The 22,485-nt window shown below is 37.0% G+C and overlaps 1 protein-coding gene across 2 annotated transcripts in view; it reads left to right on the plus strand.

Moving 5' to 3' along the window:
• The window catches only part of LOC106091129 (uncharacterized), a 176,661-nt gene that overhangs the window by 90,341 nt on the left and 63,835 nt on the right, over positions 1-22,485 (plus strand). For both annotated transcript variants that reach the window (XM_059364812.1, XM_059364813.1), the window contains exon 5: positions 9,735-9,846. In XM_059364812.1, coding sequence (XP_059220795.1) covers positions 9,735-9,846 — 112 coding nt within the window. The remainder of the gene's footprint in view (positions 1-9,734; positions 9,847-22,485) is intronic.

Raw genomic sequence — 22,485 nt, forward strand, 5'->3', positions numbered from 1 at the left:
CCATCCTATACAAATAATATATGCATATCGCTTGACTAACAGTATAACATATTGTATATACTGATGTCCATGATCTTAATACAAATCATTGTGCCAAAACTCATCCCTATCAGATCATAAATACAACTTTTATGAACTTAAGACTGAAATCGGGAGATCGGGTATATTGCGATATAGCTCATCTTTGAACTTATTCTACCTATAGACAAAAAAAAGAACCTATGCAAAGTTTCAATTCAATATCTTCGTTTTTAAAGACTGTAGTGTGATTTAAACGGAATGTTTTTAACTTCACATCAACGGCAACGACTCTGATTACGTCGTATCTGAGCGATAGACGGCAGTCTGTATGCGTAGGAAATATGTTATCTAACCAACCCCTTGTGCGTACCTAAGGGGTTTTTCAATGCTGGATTATAGGTCCACTTCTTTTTTCATTATATGCGAACGAGTTGCCTCGTCAACTAGCACACGGTCAGATTATGATGTATGCTGATGACGTGCAGATTTTTCAAAGCGGCTTTGTGGACAGTTGACGACTGCATAAGTAAACTTAACGCGGACCTACATCGCGTTTATGACTGGGCGACTGCAAATGGTTTGCAGTTAAATTCAAGAAAGTCCAAATGATGGTTATTCACAAAAACAAGAAGGCTATTTACTTTAATGGTCAAAAGGATTGATATTGTATCTAGTGCGAAGAATTTAGGCGTGGTTTTTAACAGTTCTTTGAGCTGGTCCGATCATGCTAACGTTGCAGCCGGGCAGACTTATGCAAAGCTTCGTTCTTATGGATCACACACTCTTTTACAACCATAAATATCCGAATTTTCCTTGCGAAAACATTCCTATTTCCAGTTTTCATATATGGTTGTGAACTTTTTTTGAATTGTGATTCTTCGAGCATCCGCAAATTGAATGTAGCTTTTAACAGCATAGTCCGTTATATGTATGGTTTAAATAGGAGTCAGCATCTTTCGCAATATGTAGATTCTCTATTTGGACTTAGTTTCAACTATCTTCTAAATACCAGATCATTAATATTTTTACATAAGGTTATTGTGGAAAAGAAACCCTAATTATTTGTTTGAGAGACTGAGATTTGCTCAATCTGATAGAGGAAGAAATTTAATACCTTTTAGAAGACGAAGTCATATGTCTGAACGACAATTTTATATTAGCAACATACGTCTTTGGAATAATCTACCACACGATATTCAATGCATCTGCAACGCGATTACATTTAAAAAACGGCTTATTCAAATGTTCTCATAGTTAACTGATATTTCATTTCTTAATTTTTACTTTAAAATTTTTTAAAATTACCAATTTATTTGTGCTTTTGTTAAATTCAAAATTTTTTTAACACTTTTTTTAACATGTTTTGTACCACTTTTTATTTATTGTAACCTAGTTTATTTATTGGGAACCTGCTTAAGTCGGATGTATTATATAACAATAAATCTACACACTAATTTTAAGATTAAGATAAGATAAGATTAAATCGATAAATAAATAAATAAAAAATAAACAAACGGGCAGACAAACGGACGGTCAAAGCCAGATCGTCTTAGACATTTACGAGGATCAAGAATATATAATATATATTACATACGTATTAGGTATGTAATAATATACATACTTCTATTTTTAGCAGTCGGTTTCTTGGTTTTGTCATTTGTCATTGGCCAGCCAATCAAGTATCAAGTAACAATTGTAAATGTTACTTGTATCAAGTAACAATTGTAAATAGTTTGTGCTTAGGTGTCTTTAACCTTCTCATATTACATGCGATGTTGGGTCGGAGGGTAGTACCGAAAACATATTAACCCAGGTAGTGTACAGCAAACAGCTGAGTATAATTTTTTCTCGCGAAGTGCACTAATTCTCAACGAGTTTTGGATTTGTCACGTATTTTCCACTTTTTTACTAGGGAAAGAAAGAGAAAAAAAAAATCTGCAATAACGTAGAAATCTCTTCGTATTTCCGATTTTTAGTTTTACCACCATTTGTTATTTTATTTCCGATAAATTTGGAAAGCTTTAGAACTTATAAAGCCATAATGCAAATTATAAGCATATACGGCAATAGTTGGATGCAATTTTTACCGGACATCTTTTCCATCAAAAACGGATTTTCGATCGATTTTAATGAAGTTCGAAGGAGAATTTAGCGACATCATTGAAGCAGAATGTAGATGGCTCTTCGTGAAAATTGCTCAAACATGTTTCTTTTGAAATTATAGTTGCGTTGTGTTTTCAGTTTGTTTACGTAAAGTTTATGGAATAGAAGTAATTTAAAACCAATTAACCGACACAAACAGTAACCTTTTGAAAGCTGAAGAATATGCAATATTAGGATCGGTCTATAAATTTGTTTTGGCAAGCAGTACACAATTTAGCTCCGACTTTATGACCAAATGTCACCATCGATGGGTCAGTGTCTGAAAGCAGTAGCGACCAAAATTTTCAATAAAAAAAATTGAGGTATCTTTACCAATTAAACAGTAACAGAAGAATTTTGATAATTTTTCGATTTTGAAAAAATGTGGGGTGGGGTACATCCTAAAATAAAATCCTGGCTTCGTCCCGGATAAAATGTATATTGCAAATTTATATTTTGCGTTTTAGATGTGGATAACCCGCACGTTGTATTTTATTGCGTTTAGGTTCTGTCCCCAGTTATCGACAATTTAATACACTTAAAATTTTGAGATGATCCATTATATGGGGCATTGTGCATTAGGTTTTCAAAGATATCACATTTCTCGAAATAGTCCATCCAGAGATGTGCAAACGTTGGCTTCCATGCTTATTCACAATAATTAGTCAAATTGATTTATTTGGGGAATTCTGGCCCCTTTGGGCTTTCATATGAAAGCCACTTTTCTGTTAATCTCGTCCAGAAATGTCCAAAATGTGGCCCCCAAAGTTTACAAAAATGTACGCCTCCTTTTGCTGGTATGTGTTTCAGCTACCTTTAAGCTGACCATATGGTGAGTTAGTGCTATTCTTTCATTTCATTTCATTTTCATTTCATTTATTTAACACCAAGCACAACAAGATTATATCTTATATTTTACTGTGCTGGTTCACAACAGTGCAGTTTCATCAATTAATTCCATTATAAACTATAACTTATAAAAAAATAAATAAATAATTTAATAATTTATTTAGCTTTCCAAAGACGTAAAATTTTTTAGAAAATTTCATCCAGAGATGTCCAAACTGAGGTTCGCTCTCCCATTCAGAAAAACTGAAATATTTCGATTTATAAAACGAGTTCAGTTAACATCATTACTTTAGCGGATTCGGCTCCCTTGATACTTTTATTTGAAAGACATTTTTTTGTTTTAATCTCGTCCAAAAATGTCCAAAATGTGGCCCCAAAGTTTAAAAAAACGTAGGCCTTCTTTTTGTGCGTTTGTATTTTAGCTATGAAATAGTTGATTGTTTGGTGGAATAGAAAATCCCTGCTCTTTCCATACATACCAAAATATTTTTCATTGACCATTGCCGTTGTCTTAGCGTTCGAAGCCATCAATACAACTTCCAACAGATGCATAAAAAAAATCATGTGTAGTACGGAAGAAGTGTAATTTGTCACAGAAAATATGACTGTCATTACACAAAAATGCATACATTGGGAAAAGTACAACTAATAAGCAGGGTTGTCGAGCTTGGTTAATGTGGTAATTGTATCATAGATGTGTTTTCGCTATTAATACGATTCAAATACAACGTACCAACGCACGGCCCTTGAAGCCAACATACCCAATATGGTTGAAAAGTCTTCTAACCAAAGACGAAACGCGTCCCATAGTGGTTGGTGTGGGTTGCTTTCTTTGGCTTTCCTTTTCACTTTGCATCTTCGATCATTGAGTTCGTATCGCAAGAGAAACAAACATTGGGTTTAATTGGGTTACTTTATCTCATCGGCACCATCGTGAACTATGTCCGTCCATCTGACCGGCCTACAGTTCACAGCCTGTTGTTCGTAGTACATATAGTTGAGATCATAAGCACAAATGCTATGTGAAATCTCAAATACTACTATACCAGACGGTTCGCTGTTAGCTTCTTCACTGAGCAATATCTCTTCAAACAAACTCTTCTATGGCCTTGCATTCATTTTATTCCTTTATCAATATGGGAAGCTCCGTCTGCCGACGTCAACATGACCCCCACTCATGTGAAGGATTTCGTTTGGAGACGGGCTTTTCGTCTTCCATTAAGAAACAACCACATTGAAAGTTGTTTTTCTAGGTTCCCCGTGCTCAGGGCGTACTATCATATTTTTCATCTGTTTGGCTTTTTAACAGCCGGTCATGCGTCAATTTTTGTTACATTGTTTTTCAAGTCGAGCTTAATGCACCAAGCGAATACAACAACCGAAGGAGAGATGGTTAAATGAGTCTTGAAGAAAATAAATTGCCAGTTTCTCAGACAAGCCAGGACACATGTCACCCCACTGGTGGCGTTTCGATAATTAGGTTTGGCTTTCCTTTTCACTTTGCATCTCCGATCATTGAGCTCGTCTCGCAAGAGAAACAAACAAAGATAATTGGGTTACTTTATCTCATCGGCGCCATCGTGAACTATGTCCGTCCGTCTGACCGGCCTACAGTTCACAGCCTGTTGTACGTAGTACTTATAGTTAAGATCACAAGCACAAATCCTATGGGAAATCTCAACTACTACTACCAGACTGTGTACCAGACGCTGTAAGTTTTTTCACAGAGCAATATCTCTTCAAACAAACTCCAACTCCCCTCTATGGTCTTGCATTCATTTTATTTATTTGTCAACGTGGCAAACTCCGCCTGCCGACGTCAACAGGACCACCACACATGTGGTGGATTTTGATTTGTAGACGAGCTTTTCGTCGTCCATTTAGAAACAACAGCATTGAAAGCTGTTTTTCTAAGTTCCCCGTACTCAGGGCGTACTATCATATTTTTCATCTGTTTGCCTTTTTAACAGCCGGTCATGCGAGTCAATTTTTGTTTAAGTTTTTTCAAGTCGAGCTGTATTGCCAAATGAATACAACACCCAAAGGAGAGATTGTTAAATGAGTCTTAAAGAAAAGAAATTGGCAGTTCCTCTTTGTTTCTTTAAGACTCGTTTAACTATCTCTCCTTTAGGTGTTGTATTTTTAAAAAAATTCATTCCTTAAATGTCCAAACTGCGGTTCTTATGCCCAACATTAAAAACAAAATATCTCGATTTCTGTAACGATTTCAAACTTTTTTAATTTCGGGAATTCTGCTCCCTAAGTGCTTTCTTTTGAAAGTCACATTTCTGCTTCTTTTCAGAAATGCCCGAAAACCTACTTTAAATTTTTTTTTTGGCAAAATTGTATGTCAATTCACAGCTGTGCAAATGTTTAGATTTCGAATCAGAGTGAGGTGGGTTTTGGACGGTCAAAGCCAGATCGTCTTAGACATTTACGAGGATCAAGAATATATAATATATACAGGGTGGCTGATGAAAGCCGCTACCAAAAAAAAATGTAATAACTTTTTTTCTATTTAATAATAATAATTTAATAATTAATTTAATTAATTAATTAATTAATTTAATTAATAATAATTTAATAATTAATTTAATAATTTAATTTAACATGAATAAAAGAAAAATGTATTCCATACACCGAAAAAAAAATGTAGCAATATTCATCATTGTAGCAATATTCATCAGCCACCCTGTATTACATACGTATTAGGTATGTAATAATATACATACTTCTATTTTTAGCAGTCGGTTTCTTGGTTTTGTCATTTGTCATTGGCCAGCCAATCAAGTATCAAGTAACAATTGTAAATGTTACTTGTATCAAGTAACAATTGTAAATAGTTTGTGCTTAGGTGTCTTTAACCTTCTCATATTACATGCGATGTTGGGTCGGAGGGTAGTACCGAAAACATATTAACCCAGGTAGTGTACAGCAAACAGCTGAGTATAATTTTTTCTCGCGAAGTGCACTAATTCTCAACGAGTTTTGGATTTGTCACGTATTTTCCACTTTTTTACTAGGGAAAGAAAGAGAAAAAAAAAATCTGCAATAACGTAGAAATCTCTTCGTATTTCCGATTTTTAGTTTTACCACCATTTGTTATTTTATTTCCGATAAATTTGGAAAGCTTTAGAACTTATAAAGCCATAATGCAAATTATAAGCATATACGGCAATAGTTGGATGCAATTTTTACCGGACATCTTTTCCATCAAAAACGGATTTTCGATCGATTTTAATGAAGTTCGAAGGAGAATTTAGCGACATCATTGAAGCAGAATGTAGATGGCTCTTCGTGAAAATTGCTCAAACATGTTTCTTTTGAAATTATAGTTGCGTTGTGTTTTCAGTTTGTTTACGTAAAGTTTATGGAATAGAAGTAATTTAAAACCAATTAACCGACACAAACAGTAACCTTTTGAAAGCTGAAGAATATGCAATATTAGGATCGGTCTATAAATTTGTTTTGGCAAGCAGTACACAATTTAGCTCCGACTTTATGACCAAATGTCACCATCGATGGGTCAGTGTCTGAAAGCAGTAGCGACCAAAATTTTCAATAAAAAAAATTGAGGTATCTTTACCAATTAAACAGTAACAGAAGAATTTTGATAATTTTTCGATTTTGAAAAAATGTGGGGTGGGGTACATCCTAAAATAAAATCCTGGCTTCGTCCCGGATAAAATGTATATTGCAAATTTATATTTTGCGTTTTAGATGTGGATAACCCGCACGTTGTATTTTATTGCGTTTAGGTTCTGTCCCCAGTTATCGACAATTTAATACACTTAAAATTTTGAGATGATCCATTATATGGGGCATTGTGCATTAGGTTTTCAAAGATATCACATTTCTCGAAATAGTCCATCCAGAGATGTGCAAACGTTGGCTTCCATGCTTATTCACAATAATTAGTCAAATTGATTTATTTGGGGAATTCTGGCCCCTTTGGGCTTTCATATGAAAGCCACTTTTCTGTTAATCTCGTCCAGAAATGTCCAAAATGTGGCCCCCAAAGTTTACAAAAATGTACGCCTCCTTTTGCTGGTATGTGTTTCAGCTACCTTTAAGCTGACCATATGGTGAGTTAGTGCTATTCTTTCATTTCATTTCATTTTCATTTCATTTATTTAACACCAAGCACAACAAGATTATATCTTATATTTTACTGTGCTGGTTCACAACAGTGCAGTTTCATCAATTAATTCCATTATAAACTATAACTTATAAAAAAATAAATAAATAATTTAATAATTTATTTAGCTTTCCAAAGACGTAAAATTTTTTAGAAAATTTCATCCAGAGATGTCCAAACTGAGGTTCGCTCTCCCATTCAGAAAAACTGAAATATTTCGATTTATAAAACGAGTTCAGTTAACATCATTACTTTAGCGGATTCGGCTCCCTTGATACTTTTATTTGAAAGACATTTTTTTGTTTTAATCTCGTCCAAAAATGTCCAAAATGTGGCCCCAAAGTTTAAAAAAACGTAGGCCTTCTTTTTGTGCGTTTGTATTTTAGCTATGAAATAGTTGATTGTTTGGTGGAATAGAAAATCCCTGCTCTTTCCATACATACCAAAATATTTTTCATTGACCATTGCCGTTGTCTTAGCGTTCGAAGCCATCAATACAACTTCCAACAGATGCATAAAAAAAATCATGTGTAGTACGGAAGAAGTGTAATTTGTCACAGAAAATATGACTGTCATTACACAAAAATGCATACATTGGGAAAAGTACAACTAATAAGCAGGGTTGTCGAGCTTGGTTAATGTGGTAATTGTATCATAGATGTGTTTTCGCTATTAATACGATTCAAATACAACGTACCAACGCACGGCCCTTGAAGCCAACATACCCAATATGGTTGAAAAGTCTTCTAACCAAAGACGAAACGCGTCCCATAGTGGTTGGTGTGGGTTGCTTTCTTTGGCTTTCCTTTTCACTTTGCATCTTCGATCATTGAGTTCGTATCGCAAGAGAAACTAACATTGGGTTTAATTGGGTTACTTTATCTCATCGGCACCATCGTGAACTATGTCCGTCCATCTGACCGGCCTACAGTTCACAGCCTGTTGTTCGTAGTACATATAGTTGAGATCATAAGCACAAATGCTATGTGAAATCTCAAATACTACTATACCAGACGGTTCGCTGTTAGCTTCTTCACTGAGCAATATCTCTTCAAACAAACTCTTCTATGGCCTTGCATTCATTTTATTCCTTTATCAATATGGGAAGCTCCGTCTGCCGACGTCAACATGACCCCCACTCATGTGAAGGATTTCGTTTGGAGACGGGCTTTTCGTCTTCCATTAAGAAACAACAACATTGAAAGTTGTTTTTCTAGGTTCCCCGTGCTCAGGGCGTACTATCATATTTTTCATCTGTTTGGCTTTTTAACAGCCGGTCATGCGTCAATTTTTGTTACATTGTTTTTCAAGTCGAGCTTAATGCACCAAGCGAATACAACAACCGAAGGAGAGATGGTTAAATGAGTCTTGAAGAAAATAAATTGCCAGTTTCTCAGACAAGCCAGGACACATGTCACCCCACTGGTGGCGTTTCGATAATTAGGTTTGGCTTTCCTTTTCACTTTGCATCTCCGATCATTGAGCTCGTCTCGCAAGAGAAACAAACAAAGATAATTGGGTTACTTTATCTCATCGGCGCCATCGTGAACTATGTCCGTCCGTCTGACCGGCCTACAGTTCACAGCCTGTTGTACGTAGTACTTATAGTTAAGATCACAAGCACAAATCCTATGTGAAATCTCAACTACTACTACCAGACTGTGTACCAGACGCTGTAAGTTTTTTCACAGAGCAATATCTCTTCAAACAAACTCCAACTCCCCTCTATGGTCTTGCATTCATTTTATTTATTTGTCAACGTGGCAAACTCCGCCTGCCGACGTCAACAGGACCACCACACATGTGGTGGATTTTGATTTGTAGACGAGCTTTTCGTCGTCCATTTAGAAACAACAGCATTGAAAGCTGTTTTTCTAAGTTCCCCGTACTCAGGGCGTACTATCATATTTTTCATCTGTTTGCCTTTTTAACAGCCGGTCATGCGAGTCAATTTTTGTTTAAGTTTTTTCAAGTCGAGCTGTATTGCCAAATGAATACAACACCCAAAGGAGAGATTGTTAAATGAGTCTTAAAGAAAAGAAATTGGCAGTTCCTCTTTGTTTCTTTAAGACTCGTTTAACTATCTCTCCTTTAGGTGTTGTATTTTTAAAAAAAATTCATTCCTTAAATGTCCAAACTGCGGTTCTTATGCCCAACATTAAAAACAAAATATCTCGATTTCTGTAACGATTTCAAACTTTTTTAATTTCGGGAATTCTGCTCCCTAAGTGCTTTCTTTTGAAAGTCACATTTCTGCTTCTTTTCAGAAATGCCCGAAAACCTACTTTAAATTTTTTTTTTTGGCAAAATTGTATGTCAATTCACAGCTGTGCAAATGTTTAGATTTCGAATCAGAGTGAGGTGGGTTTTGCGTTTCTTTGTTAGATCAGCTACTTTTGGGACCTCCCTCGTACTTTGGAAGGTCAGAAAAGGAACGTAAATATTTTCTCAATGTGGCCTACATTTAGTATTCAATCTACATACGACTATTTATCTTAATTTATTGATAATGTTTATAATACTGTGGAAGCAACATCAATTTAATCTTTACTTTATAAATAATTTTAATTGGTCTTTATTTCAGAGGCGGAAGCTGAAATTATTGGTTCTCCAGATATACATATTGATGAAGGGTCAACTTTAAGACTTGAATGCAAGTTAAAAAAAGCTACAGAGATACCAGAATTTGTTTTTTGGTATGTATGTATACATGTATAACCGAAAATTTGTAAAAATAACAAACAAATAATTTTAAGTTTTCACTTTTTGAAGACTTGTCTTAACTAGTGGATGTGAATATTTGATAGTTGTTGGGATTTTAAATTTCGCATGTGGAAATCCCACCTGGGTGAGATCGTCGGTTTTCAAACATTTTTAACTCAGATAATTTGTACCAAATCCAAAAACGCTTTCATGGTTCATATAAAAGTTATTTTTTTTTTCTTTTTATACGTGGTAGTCCGAAATCCATCCAGGTGGGACTTTAATTTCTACAAAATATTTTGTACCCCTCAACCTATTGGTGTTAGGTTAAGTTGAAAAGAGGGTGCCGATATAAATCCGCCACATGCCACTATGGACATACACCCAAGTCAGTACTCGGCTTGTTGTGCGCTTTAAAAACTGTAAAGTGACCCCTAAAAAGAAAATAATAAGTTAGGAATTCCGTGCTACTTACAAAATCCTTAATTGTTTTCAATACCACTCCCCTAATTTCATGTCTGGTATTGTGTCTCCACCTAAGTGCCGCTATCTGTTAGACGCAAAACCCCGGCAATGACAAAGGAAATGCTCCAATGTCTCATCATCTTCCCACATGCCCTATACATGCTATCACTTGCCGCACCGATTTTATATAAGCAAGCTCGTAGGCCGATGTGTCCCGTTATGATACCAATAGATATTCTGACTTCCTTTCAGTAATAGCCACGTCTTCTCACGATCTGGATACCCCCATAGGATTTTCGCAGTGCTACCGACCGTTTCGCTGTTCCACAGTGCATGGGCATTCTTCCCCCACTCCCTTAACTCGGACTGCGTCGACCCGAAAGGCTTCGGATTAACCAAGTTTATTGACGGCAGTCCTCTGGCCTTCACCGCCAAATCGTCTGCTCTTTCATTTCTCCTTACTCCGTTATGACCCGGCAACCCAACGATGCGGATTTTGCCATCCTTCTCTGAGGACGTTAATCTCCTTCTTATACTGCAAGCCTGTTCGTGACTTTACCATCCTGGTTGTTATTGCCCTTGTGGCAATTTTACTGTCGGTAAAGATGTTCACACTCGAAGTCCTTGCGTTAGCACCACACTACTTCATGCATTCCGTGATCGCCCGGTCTCCGCCTGCAGGACCGTCAGGCAGTCTAAAACAGATTTCAGTCCCTGGGTTCTCAATGTAGATCCCCAGGTCTACTCTGTCCTCTAGCTTTGATCCATCCGTGTAACATGAACTTCCAGATGACAATACTAGGGATCCGTCAATCCATGACTGTGCCGATGGCAACAGTGCCTCGCACTCCACTTCAAGGTTCATCTTATGTATCCGATCGGAAACCCCTTCCCTTCCTTCCAGGTTTCCCATCGACGCCTCGATTATTCCGCGATGGCATGAGCTGCTCCCATCCTCAATCCATGCTCCCATCGCCTTAAGTCTCATAGCCGCAGTGGCTGCTTTACACTTAATTTGTATGTCAATGGGTCGGATATCTAAAATAGTCTCCAGTGCCCTAGTGGTCCTCATCGCTCCGCTTATGCCAAGTCAACATGTTGTCTGAACCTGTTGTATGGTCCCAATGTTGCATTTTTGCTCCATTGCAGTCTCACAAACAACTGTTGCATACGCTCCTCGGCCTCGCGAAATCGTCTTATTGCGGAAACGTGGTGTTAAATTGGCCCATCTTCGTCTTCCTCGTGAACAGGCATATTTCAGTCTTCACCGGATTAACATTGAGACCTCTGGGTCTAGCCCAGTCATATGCAAGACTCTTTCGGCCCTTCTGCATAGCTCGTTCGGACCTTTACTCCTTAAAAGTATTATAACAAGTCCCTCCTCAGTCAGCATCCGTAATAGGTCATTTATGGTGGTCACCCATGGGAGTGGCGATAAAATGATGAATGGCGTTCCATGGTTTTGAATAGATAGGAAGTAAGGCTTAAGGGTCTGTAGGCCTGTGGTGTCGCATAACTTGTCTTGCCCGGCTTGGGTATAAACACCACTGTCGCCTCCTGCCAGGCTTTCGGAGTATATGTAAGTCCTATGCACGCTGTGAAAATATTGGCCGACTAGGCGCCAGATAGTCTGCCTCTTTCTATAGTAACGTCGGATATATTCTATCAGGCCCGGGTAACTTAAATGGTTTGAAGCTCCTCAAGGATTCCTTTATTCCGATTCCGTAATCCTTCGATCAACGTCATTATTCCAAGATTCTGGTTTTTCGGTGAGTCCTGTCGTATCCTGTGGAAAATGGGTTGTCATCAAAAGCCTTAACATGTCCTCCGTCTCTGCTCTCACTTCCATGTCTTCTACTAGTGTTTCAGTTTGGACATGGGTTTTTGAGAGAAACTTTTTTTTCTTGGCGGCGTCATTAACTTTATCGACTTGTTCCAATTTTTAATTTTTTCCAGGAGGCAAGTTTTGCCGCTCTGGTAATTTTATTGTATTCCCTGAGACATGTTTAATACACATTCCGATACACTTCCGCTTTTTTACGACGTGCTCTGTTAAAAAGTCTGCGTGATTTCCTTTTCCGAAGAGGACAACAATCTTCGAAGGACCCTACCAGTGCAGTCGTAATCCTGTTGACAATGTCTTCTATGCTTGGACAATCTAAATTATCTTGCCCAAGTCTTCTTCTGAGTAGCTTTTCGAATTTTGTCCAGTTTTCAACTTATTCCGGAAGCTTATCGGATTCTGCGCAGGCCGTGCTAATGCAGCGATGGTCAGAGAAAGAGTGTTCCATGAAGACCCTCCAATCCTGAACCTCATCGATAAAATTTTCCGAACATCTCGTCACATCTAATACCTCCTGCGCCACAATAAAAAAAGATTTGTTTTTTTTTAAGAGAACATTAAATAGATCAAATAATTAAAAGTATTTCCGGGTAGTTTTGTTTTGTTTTTTACTTGTAATGAAGTTTGGATTGTTGGCTACACTATTAATTTTTTTACCTCATACTTCCCTTTTAAGATATTTCCGCGCAGGTGTACAAGAAAATCAAATATAAATTCATTTAAATTTAATTTTCTTCCATTCCATAGGAAGGGGGTATACTAATTTCATCATTCTGTTTGTAACTCCTCCAAATATTTGTCTTAGACCCCATAAAGTATATATATACATGATCGTTATGACATTTTAAGTCGATCTCGCCATGTCCGTCCATCTGTCTGTCCGTCCGTCTGTCTGTCAAAAGTAAATGGGCCATATCGGTCCATGTTTTTATATAGCTGCCATACATACCGATCTGCGGTCTTGATTTCTTGAGCCACTAGAGGACACAGTCCTTATCCAATTTGGCTGAAATTTTACATGAGGTGTTTTGTTATAATTTCAACAACTGTGCCAAATATTGCAAAAATCGGTCCATAACCTGATATTGCTGTCATATAAACCGATCTGGGGTTTTGATTTCTTGAGCCTCTAGAGGGTGCAATTTTTGGCTGAAATTTTGCATGACGTGTTTCGTTATGACTTCCAACAACTGTGCCATGCCTAATATGGTTCAATCGGCCTATAACCTGATATAGCTGCCACATAAACCGATCTGGGATCTTGACTTCTTGAGCCTCAAGAAGGCCTAATTATTATCCGATTTGGTTGAAATATTGTACAACGGCTTCTTCCACTACCTTTAGCCTGATACAGCTCCACTATAAACCGATCTCCCTTTTTTACTTCTTGAACCCCTAATAGGCCCAATTCTTATTCGATTTGGCTGAAATTTTACACATATACTTATACTGTGGTCTCCAACATTCAATTCAATTAGCAAATCAATTATTTTCTTTTATCCTTTGATTATCTAAAAAGAGATACCGGGAAAGAACTCGACAAATGCGATCAATGGTGGGAGGTATATAAGATTCGGCCCGGCCGAACTTAGCACGCTTTAACTTGTTAATTTTAAATTAATGTACCGATTAGTTAACACGAACTTTATTTTTTTTTTCTACGATAAACCGGCCTAGGCAGTCTGATTGCAGACTGCCACTTAAACCTAGCCTATCAAAAAATATCAAGTTTAGATCGGTTAGGCTAAAACTTTTATTTTTTCCTATCTAATGAATATATACTGTACCTGACATAGATATCAAAAGATCGCATGTAAGTTTTTCCAATTCTGAGAATTGCGTCATTTAAATAGTAAAAAATGTGGTATATGGGATTTATATCCGGTTATGGACAAATTGGGTGGCGCAGAGGTTAGCATGTCCGTCTATGACGCTGAACGCCTGGCGAGAACATCAGAAAAAAAATGATCAGCGGTGGTTTCTCCCTCCTAACTGGCGACATTTGTGAAGTACTGTGCCATTTGCAATGACAGCCATGTAAAACTTCTTCCCTTAAAGATGTCGCACTGCGGCACACAGTGCGGACTCGGCTATAAAAGGGAGGTACCTCATCATTGAGCCTAAAACTTGAATCGGACAGAATTCATTGATATGTGAGAAGTTTGCCCCTGTTCCTTAGTGGAATATTATGGGCAAATTTGCATTTGCATCGACTCATTCGAAAGTACATATCCGCTGTCGTTAACCATAACAGAATATCTTATATGTACATATATATAAATCAATGTGTTATTTTGTTTGTTTTTTAGGTTAGGTTAAAAAAGCTGTGCGGATATTAATCCGCCTCATGTCACTATGGACATACACCAAAGCCAGTAATCGGCTTATTGTGCGCACTAAATTCTAAAAAAGTAATCTCACAAAAAAACTCTGAGTCAGAAATTCAGTGCTACTTACAAAATCCTTAATTGCTTTTAATACCACGCCCCCATGTTGGTTAATGTTTTATATTGTGTCCCCACCTAAAGCAGGGTATTCTGTTCAGCTATTCATGCGGAATGCTGTCAACTCCATATAAAAACACGTCGGCGAAACATGGGAGGAAATCGGCGAAAAAGTAGTACTCTGCTAATATTGAGGAAAATGTCACAAACAATTTAGTGGCAAAGCTTGAAACCAATATCGGCATCAATTTTGACTATTTATTTGTTTCAATGGTTCGAGTTTTCTCGCTATTATTTTATTTATTTGTTTTATTTTATTTAGTGCAGATAAATAAAGTCTTCTGTTGGTATGAAAATATAAACTGATTACTTTCAAATTTCGCCCATGAAATAATTAAACATTTCCGCGACTATTCCGTTAGAGAATAGAATACCAGCCATAAGTGCCGGTGTTTGTTAGCCGCCAAAACCGGGCAATGACATAGAGAATGCTTCAATGCAACGTGGGATAGAATCATACATAGGGAATGCTCCAATGCAAAGTGGGATAAAATCGAAAAAAAACTAGTAAAATATTTGCCGTTTGAGAACGGAGAGAGATAACTCGGTGAAATTCAAAATGGTTAGAGTCGAGGTGTTATCGAGATCACATGCAATATTTCAAGGCATTAGGTGCTCCGAACGCATCTTGGCAGGCCCCTGAAATTTGGTTACCTCGGCATTTCGAAAAATTGTTCGGACTAGCCATTTCAAAATCTGTTCGAACTGAAAACGAAAATTTAAATGAGAAATCTGTTCGAACTGAAAACGAAAATTGAAATTGAAAAAATTGTAAGAAAAGAACGAATAGAGGTATATTAATAGCTCTTTTTTGAATTTTGCAGATAAAAGTAATTTTAATAAACCAAAAATAAATTCTGCTGGAATTTAAAGATTTTAAAAGATTTTTTTTTTAACAAAGCAAAAGATTTTTTCAAAATCGGTATTTTTTTGTTATTTTGCTGTGGAGGCTACAAATATTGTTTGATGCAAACAAACAATTGCATCTGGTCTTTGGGCTTTGGAAACTCAAGGGATTTTTCCAATTTTTTGCCTTTTTGAAATACATATTGCACATGTTTATGTTGACATATCTTGTTCAAACATCACTTAAAACAACGTATCTATTATAAGTCCTCTTTACAAAAAAAAAAGAGAAAGTTAAGTTAACTTTCTGCAATAAAGACTAACCAATGAAAAACTTGTTTACCCATTATACAAAAAATTCACTTTTTAAAATTTTTGTATACTGCTTCAAAACATTGTAAATTTTGTCACCAATCCAAATCATGCATCAAAATAAAAATCGAATTACAAATGCCTTCGTAAATCACAAAATGCGAAACTAATCTCGGCCAAAATTTCAAAAAATAAAAATTTAAAGCCGAATATCTCCGTAACCAGTAAAGATATTGTAGACCTCAAGCGCACTTGATGGAATTTTTGATCCATCAAAAAAACCTCGAAGCGTTATCTCAATCCTCAATCAATATTTTTTACTAGTTTTTTTCAAATCTATCCCACTGTGCGATCCGGATTTCCCTATAGAATTTGCGTAGTCCTACCGACCGTTTTGCTGTTCCGCAGTGTTACATAGTCGACCACGGCCTTAACTCGAATTACGTCGATGCGAAAGGCTTCGGGTTAACCAAGTTTATTGACTGCAGTCCTCTGGCCTTCACTGCCAAATCGTCTGCTCTTCCATTCTCCTTACGTCGCAATGGCTCGGCATCCAAACGATGCGAATCGTGTCTTCTTCTTCTTACATTCCAAGAATGTTCGAGACCTTACCGTCTTGTTTGTCCTCGCATAAACACCACACCACCTCACGCATTCCCTGATCGCTCAGATCTCCGCCTGCAGGATCGTGTTATGGTTAGGCAGTCTAAAACAGATCTCAGTCCCTGGTCAGTAGACCCCCAGTTAGAGCTGGAAAACTATCAATAATCGCAAAATTCGATATTTCTAATAATAAATTTCGAAACTATCGTTATTTCCCATCACCTTTGTTTCAAACGAAAAAGAGAAGTTAAAATCAGGAGATCGATTTATATATTGGGTTGCCCAAAAAATAATTGCGGATTTTTTAAAAGAAAGTAAATGCATTTTTAATAAAACTTAGAATGAACTTTAATCAAATATACTTTTTTACACTTTTTTTCTAAAGCAAGCTAAAAGTTACAGCTGATAACTGACAGAAGAAATAATGCAATTACAGAGTCACAAGCTGTAAAAAAAATTTGTCAACGCCGACTATATGAAAAATCCGCAATTATTTTTTGGGCAACCCAATAGAAGCAATATCCATGCACAGACCGAATAAACTCAATTTTAATAAAAGCAGTTGGAAGTCGAGTGAGAATCCATTCCATTGTACAAAATATTAGCCCAATCGGATGAAAATTGCACCCTTTATGGGCGCTTTATATCTTAAACGATACATTCAGTGTCGAATAGCTTATTTTTGTTAAATTTTGCCAAAAATTTTACTTTGCCAATAGCATCTTTAAAAAAAATCAATCGACATTCAGACAAAATATAAAATATTGATAGTATCGATAGCATTTTGCCAGCTTTACCCCCAGGCCCACTCTGTCCTCTAGCTTTGATCTATCCATCTAGCATAAACTTCCAGATGGCAATACCACAGTTCCGTCAATACGACTCTATGCTGCTGGCAGCAGAGCTTGGGTATCTAATCGGAAACCTCCTACTTTCCTTCCTGGTTTCCTATCGTCGCCTTGATTATACCGCGATGGTATGACCTGCTCCTATCCTCAATCCCATATCCCATGGCCTTAAGTCTCAAAGGCGTAGTTGATACCTAGGTATTTGACCTTGTCAGATATCGAAAGCGTTCTATTGAGGAATCATGGTGCGACAAATTGAGCCACCTTCGTCTTGCTCGTGAAGAGAAAGAATTAAGTCTTCTGTAGTACAGATTTCAGTCTTCTAGCCCAGTCGTATGCCATATCTGAGACCCTTTAGGCCCTTTTGCATAGCTGGTTCTTGCCCTTTAGAAGAATTATAATATCGCCTGTGTAGCAGACGGGTTCAAATCCCTCCTCCCGTCGTATCCTGTGGAAAATGAGTTTCATCAAAATGTTAATTTTATTTATTTTTTTATAAAGAGTTTTTATGAGTAGCTTGAGATTCTCTTATTCACTTTTTTATTAAAAACGTATCGGGCAATATGATTGAATAAAACTTTTTCATATAATAAACCGGGCATCAAATGCTAGAAGCATGCGTACCGATAAGAGGTTTCTTACCATTCAGTATATTTTATCTGTTGTTGAATGTACATGGTTTGACCAGGATAAATGTTCATTGAATATAATACCAAGATTGGAGGATGTCTCCGCAAGGTAAATCACAGAACCATTTAAGTATACCTCATAATTTGGAGTTAAGCTTCGTTGTCATTTTGATATCTGTACACATTTTGATTTATTGAGGCTGAAGCTTAACACATTATCGGTTGCCCACAGATATATTCGGATCAGGTCAATGTTAATTTTATCTACACAGGTTTTTACATCACCTACACAGCTACTGAAATATAATTGAACATCATCTGCATATATATGGATTCTGCAATATTGAAGAACATCGGGCGAGTCGTTAATGTAAAAGCAGAATAGTAGGGGCCTTAACGTTGACTCTAGTGGTACTCCATTTAGGTTAGGTTAGGTTGAAAAAAGGGTGCGGATATTTATCCGCCCCATGCCACTATAGACATGCCACATAGAGACCTAAACCAGTAATCGGCTTGTTATGCGATCTAAAAACTAAAAAGTAATCTCGAAAAAGAAAATTTTAAGTCAGGAATTCCGTGCTACTTTTTCATACCACTCCAATAATTTGGTTCATGTCTGGTAGCCGATATCTGTTTGCCGCGAAAGCCGGGTAATGACATAGGAAATGCACCAACGTGTCGTCATCTTCCCTACATGCCCTACACATGCTATCACTTGCCGCACTGATTTTGCATAAGTGAGCTCGTAGTTCTATGTGTCCCGTTATGATACCAAAACCTATACTGACCTCCTTCTTATCTATGTCTGAACGTAATTCCTGCGCAACATTTTTTAAGACAGATAGCTTCTCTTGGTTCTAAATCCAGACTGGTGTTGTGATAACAGGTTATTGACGACAATATAACTTTCTATTCGAATAAACATCAGTTTTTCAAGTACCTTTGACATGTAGTTATAATCCCGGTCGAAAATCTCTATTTTGCTTCGGAGTGGGAGTTACTTTTCCATTGTTTCAGAAATATAGATTTGGTTAAAATATTTTTAAATATTTATGGCATTAATATTTTTATAAATTTGTGACTAATTTGGTCCATCCCAGATGCATCAGATGTTATGGATTGAAAGCTATTTAGTGTTTCATAGTGATCAATGCATAGACATACAAATGTGTTCTCAGTTCTACATAGTTGTAGTAATTACATATGCTGTTAAGGTAGCGTTAGAGTGTTCGCCAAATCATTTTTCGTTTAAAGCATTAAAATCAGCATTTATTTTGCTTTCGATTTTATTTCTACCAATTCCAATATTCTTTATCTCCCTCCACTTTGACTTTTAATTACTTTCAATAGCACTTTTAAACTTGAATTCATAATATTGTGTTTTGGCTATTCCAATAGTTTTGACAACTTCACGCCTACATTCTTTATATGTATTATATAAGTCTGGAGTAATAAATCTTCTCCGTCTTATGTATGCTTTATCTCTAAGTGTTATCAGTCTTTTAATAGATTCATTAAAATATGGTTTCTGCTTGAGATTCATTTTTCATTTTTCCTTGAGGTACACATTCGTTAAACACTTTGTTAACATGCTCCTGAAGGAATTCACATCTATATCGTTGTTATAAATAAAAGAAAACATGTCCTGCCTGGAGAACATGCAGCGCAAAATAAAATTTCAATCATGTGATGTTAATAGTTGCAACAGTAGTGCTCCATCTGTTTGACGTGTGTTCTTAATAATTTTTATACGGCGGATAGATTTTATGTAGGATTGATTAATTTTCAGGGAATTACATAAATTGGCAAATATTTGTTTAAATTTTCATTTTTGTAATACGAAATTCAATGCGGTTTTAGACCTGGTAAATCCACCCTGAACCAGATATCCACATTGCGCCAAATCCTACGTACCATCTCTTTGTTGACTACAAAGCCGCTTTCTATACCCCTTTACGTACAAAGGTATTTCAAGCCTTGTCTGAGTTTGGCATCCCAAAATTAATAAGACACTGCAGGATGTCACTCGCTGATAGGCGTTCCTCAGCGAGAATAAGAAAGAATCCCTCTGAACCATTTAATACCAAACGAGGTTTTCAGACAAGGAGACAGCCTATAGTGTGATCTCTTCAATATGCTGCTTGAGAAGATTATACGAGGTGCAGATGTGAATAGATATGGCACACCACTCACAAGAGAACACATGCTTCTCGCCTATGCCGACGACATCGACATCATAGGTCGGTCACCGGAAGTAGTAACTGCTGCCTTTCAAAGAATCGAAAGAGAGTGAGTAAAAATGGGTCTGACAATAAATGGAGATAAGACGAAATGGATGGTTTCAAGTCCCAAAACGCCTCGTAGAACCGAGCAGATAAAGAAACTGGAAAAATTTGGGAACCACAACTTTGAGATAGTCAGTAACTTTATCTACCACCGTTACCGAAACGAATGACACCAGTTTTGAGTTAAAGCGAAGAATAATACTGGCAAACAGATGCTACTTTGGACTAAATAGGCAGTTTAGAAACAAGACCACCTCTCGACAGATGAAGATTACACAATACAAGACACTGATACTACCCGTGTTGTTATATGGTTCTGAAACATGAGTACTTGTGAAAGCAGATGAGGCAGTGCTTGAAGTATTTGAGAGAAAGATTCTTCGTAAAATATATGTACTAATTTGTGTTAATGGAGAATATAGGCGACGTATGAACCACGAGCTGTATGACGACGATAGCATAGTTACACGCATCAATATACAACGGCTGCGTTGGCTGGGTCATGTTGTAAAAATGAATGAAGAAGCTCCAACAAAGAAGTCTTTTGAAGGCAAACACGGTGGTACACGCAAACCGGGAAGACCAAAAACCCGATGGAAAGATCAAGTGGTGGGAGACACCTCGAAATTTTGTGTCAGAGATTTTAGAATGAGCGCAGAAGATCGAGGCGCTTGGAACGCTATTCTACGTCCGGCTAGTGGAACAAATGTTCTGTCATTGCCAATTAAAGTAAGTAAGTAAGTAATACGGGATTCCATAAATCCGCAAATTAGTAGAGACATTAATGTTGTTTGATGCTTTACCATATCTTTCAATGTTTTAATTTCACTCGCATATTCATTTGCCTTTGAAAGAGCCATTTCCCGTTTGTTTACTCTCTCAAAGAGATAATTAAAATTTTTGTTTATTTTTGACGGTTTTTCTTTCATGCCCTTCATTGCCTTATTTACACTTTTTTTACACAGCGTTCAATGTTTGCCATCAAATTTTCATATTAGTTTCAATATTTTAGGTGATTTGTTGCTGGAAGATATTGGTGTTTCCATACTACGTATTTTGTGAGTAGTTAGGATGGACACCGCACTTTTTTGTTGTTTATTAATAATGCTCTGCATTATTGTTGTTGCTTTGTTTTGAACTATTCATGTTCTTGCGAGTTGATTTTTAACATTTAAATTTATTGTTTAACGGTAAAGCTTGTTCACACTAATTGAATGAAATGTTTTTCAAAGTATTAATCGATTGATATCTTCCAATAATTTTTGGAAAAAATTGTTGAGGAGCTTTAGTTTATTTTGTTGTTTGCTGTTCAATGTTGCCAACTCAATTGTTCTCCGTTATCTTAGCTCTCACTTCCATGTCGTCTACTAACGTTTCAGTTTGCAAATCTTCCCGGTCATCCAGGGTGTTTCTTGAGCTGATTTCTTTTCTCGAAGAGGACAACTATCTTCAAAAGACCTCACTAGTGCAGTCGTTATCCGGTTGACATTGTCGTCAATGCCTTCTATGCTTGGACAATCTCATGACTGTTGCGTCCGACGTTAATAACTCTGGGGAAAATATATAAATTAATTTTTTATGACAAATAACGCAGGTCCTCGGCCGAGTACCAGTGTTAGCATGGAATAATTGATAGTTGATATAGTTCAGTCCAAAAACTATTTTTTAGGGGCGTCCATAACTTCAGCATTAAAGCAATACGAATCTTGCACTTGCTGATTTTCTCCATCAGAGCGAATGAAGCTGGATGGCCTCAATCATTGGTCCTCATATAAATAGGCTTCTTGGCAGTGGGTGATGGTCTCAATGTCTGCTCCCCGCTCTTATGCTGCATAGAGTTTCCCGTCACTGCACTGGCTGATGTTCCAATATAAGGATCCTTGTCTAATCTAGTCTTCCGAATATTGAGAAAGTCCGTAATCGACGGTTCCCTGTTCGTTAGACTGCAATGAGTTTTCTGTTACTGCAATGCCTAGTGTTGCAATATTAGGATATTTGCATATATGAGAATCTTTGTCTATCCTAGTCTTCAGAATCTTGAGAAGGTCGTTGATGGTTCCATCGTAGAGTCCCTGTTCGTAAGGCTGTGTTGAGTCTTTCGTTCCGGCACTGCCTCACATTTTAATATTGAGTCTCCTGCCACAACACTGCTTAATATCATAACAGGAGGATCTTTGCCTATCTCTGTCTTCCCAATTTTGAAAAAGACAGCCTTAGACCTGTAGTGCGCCATGCGTTTAGTCTTAGCCAAACTTGTCACTGAGACTTGATTTATGACTACAACAAGGAGAGTTCCT

This window comes from Stomoxys calcitrans, chromosome 3, assembly GCF_963082655.1.
Source record: "Stomoxys calcitrans chromosome 3, idStoCalc2.1, whole genome shotgun sequence".
In the NCBI taxonomy this organism is placed as follows: domain Eukaryota; kingdom Metazoa; phylum Arthropoda; class Insecta; order Diptera; family Muscidae; genus Stomoxys; species Stomoxys calcitrans.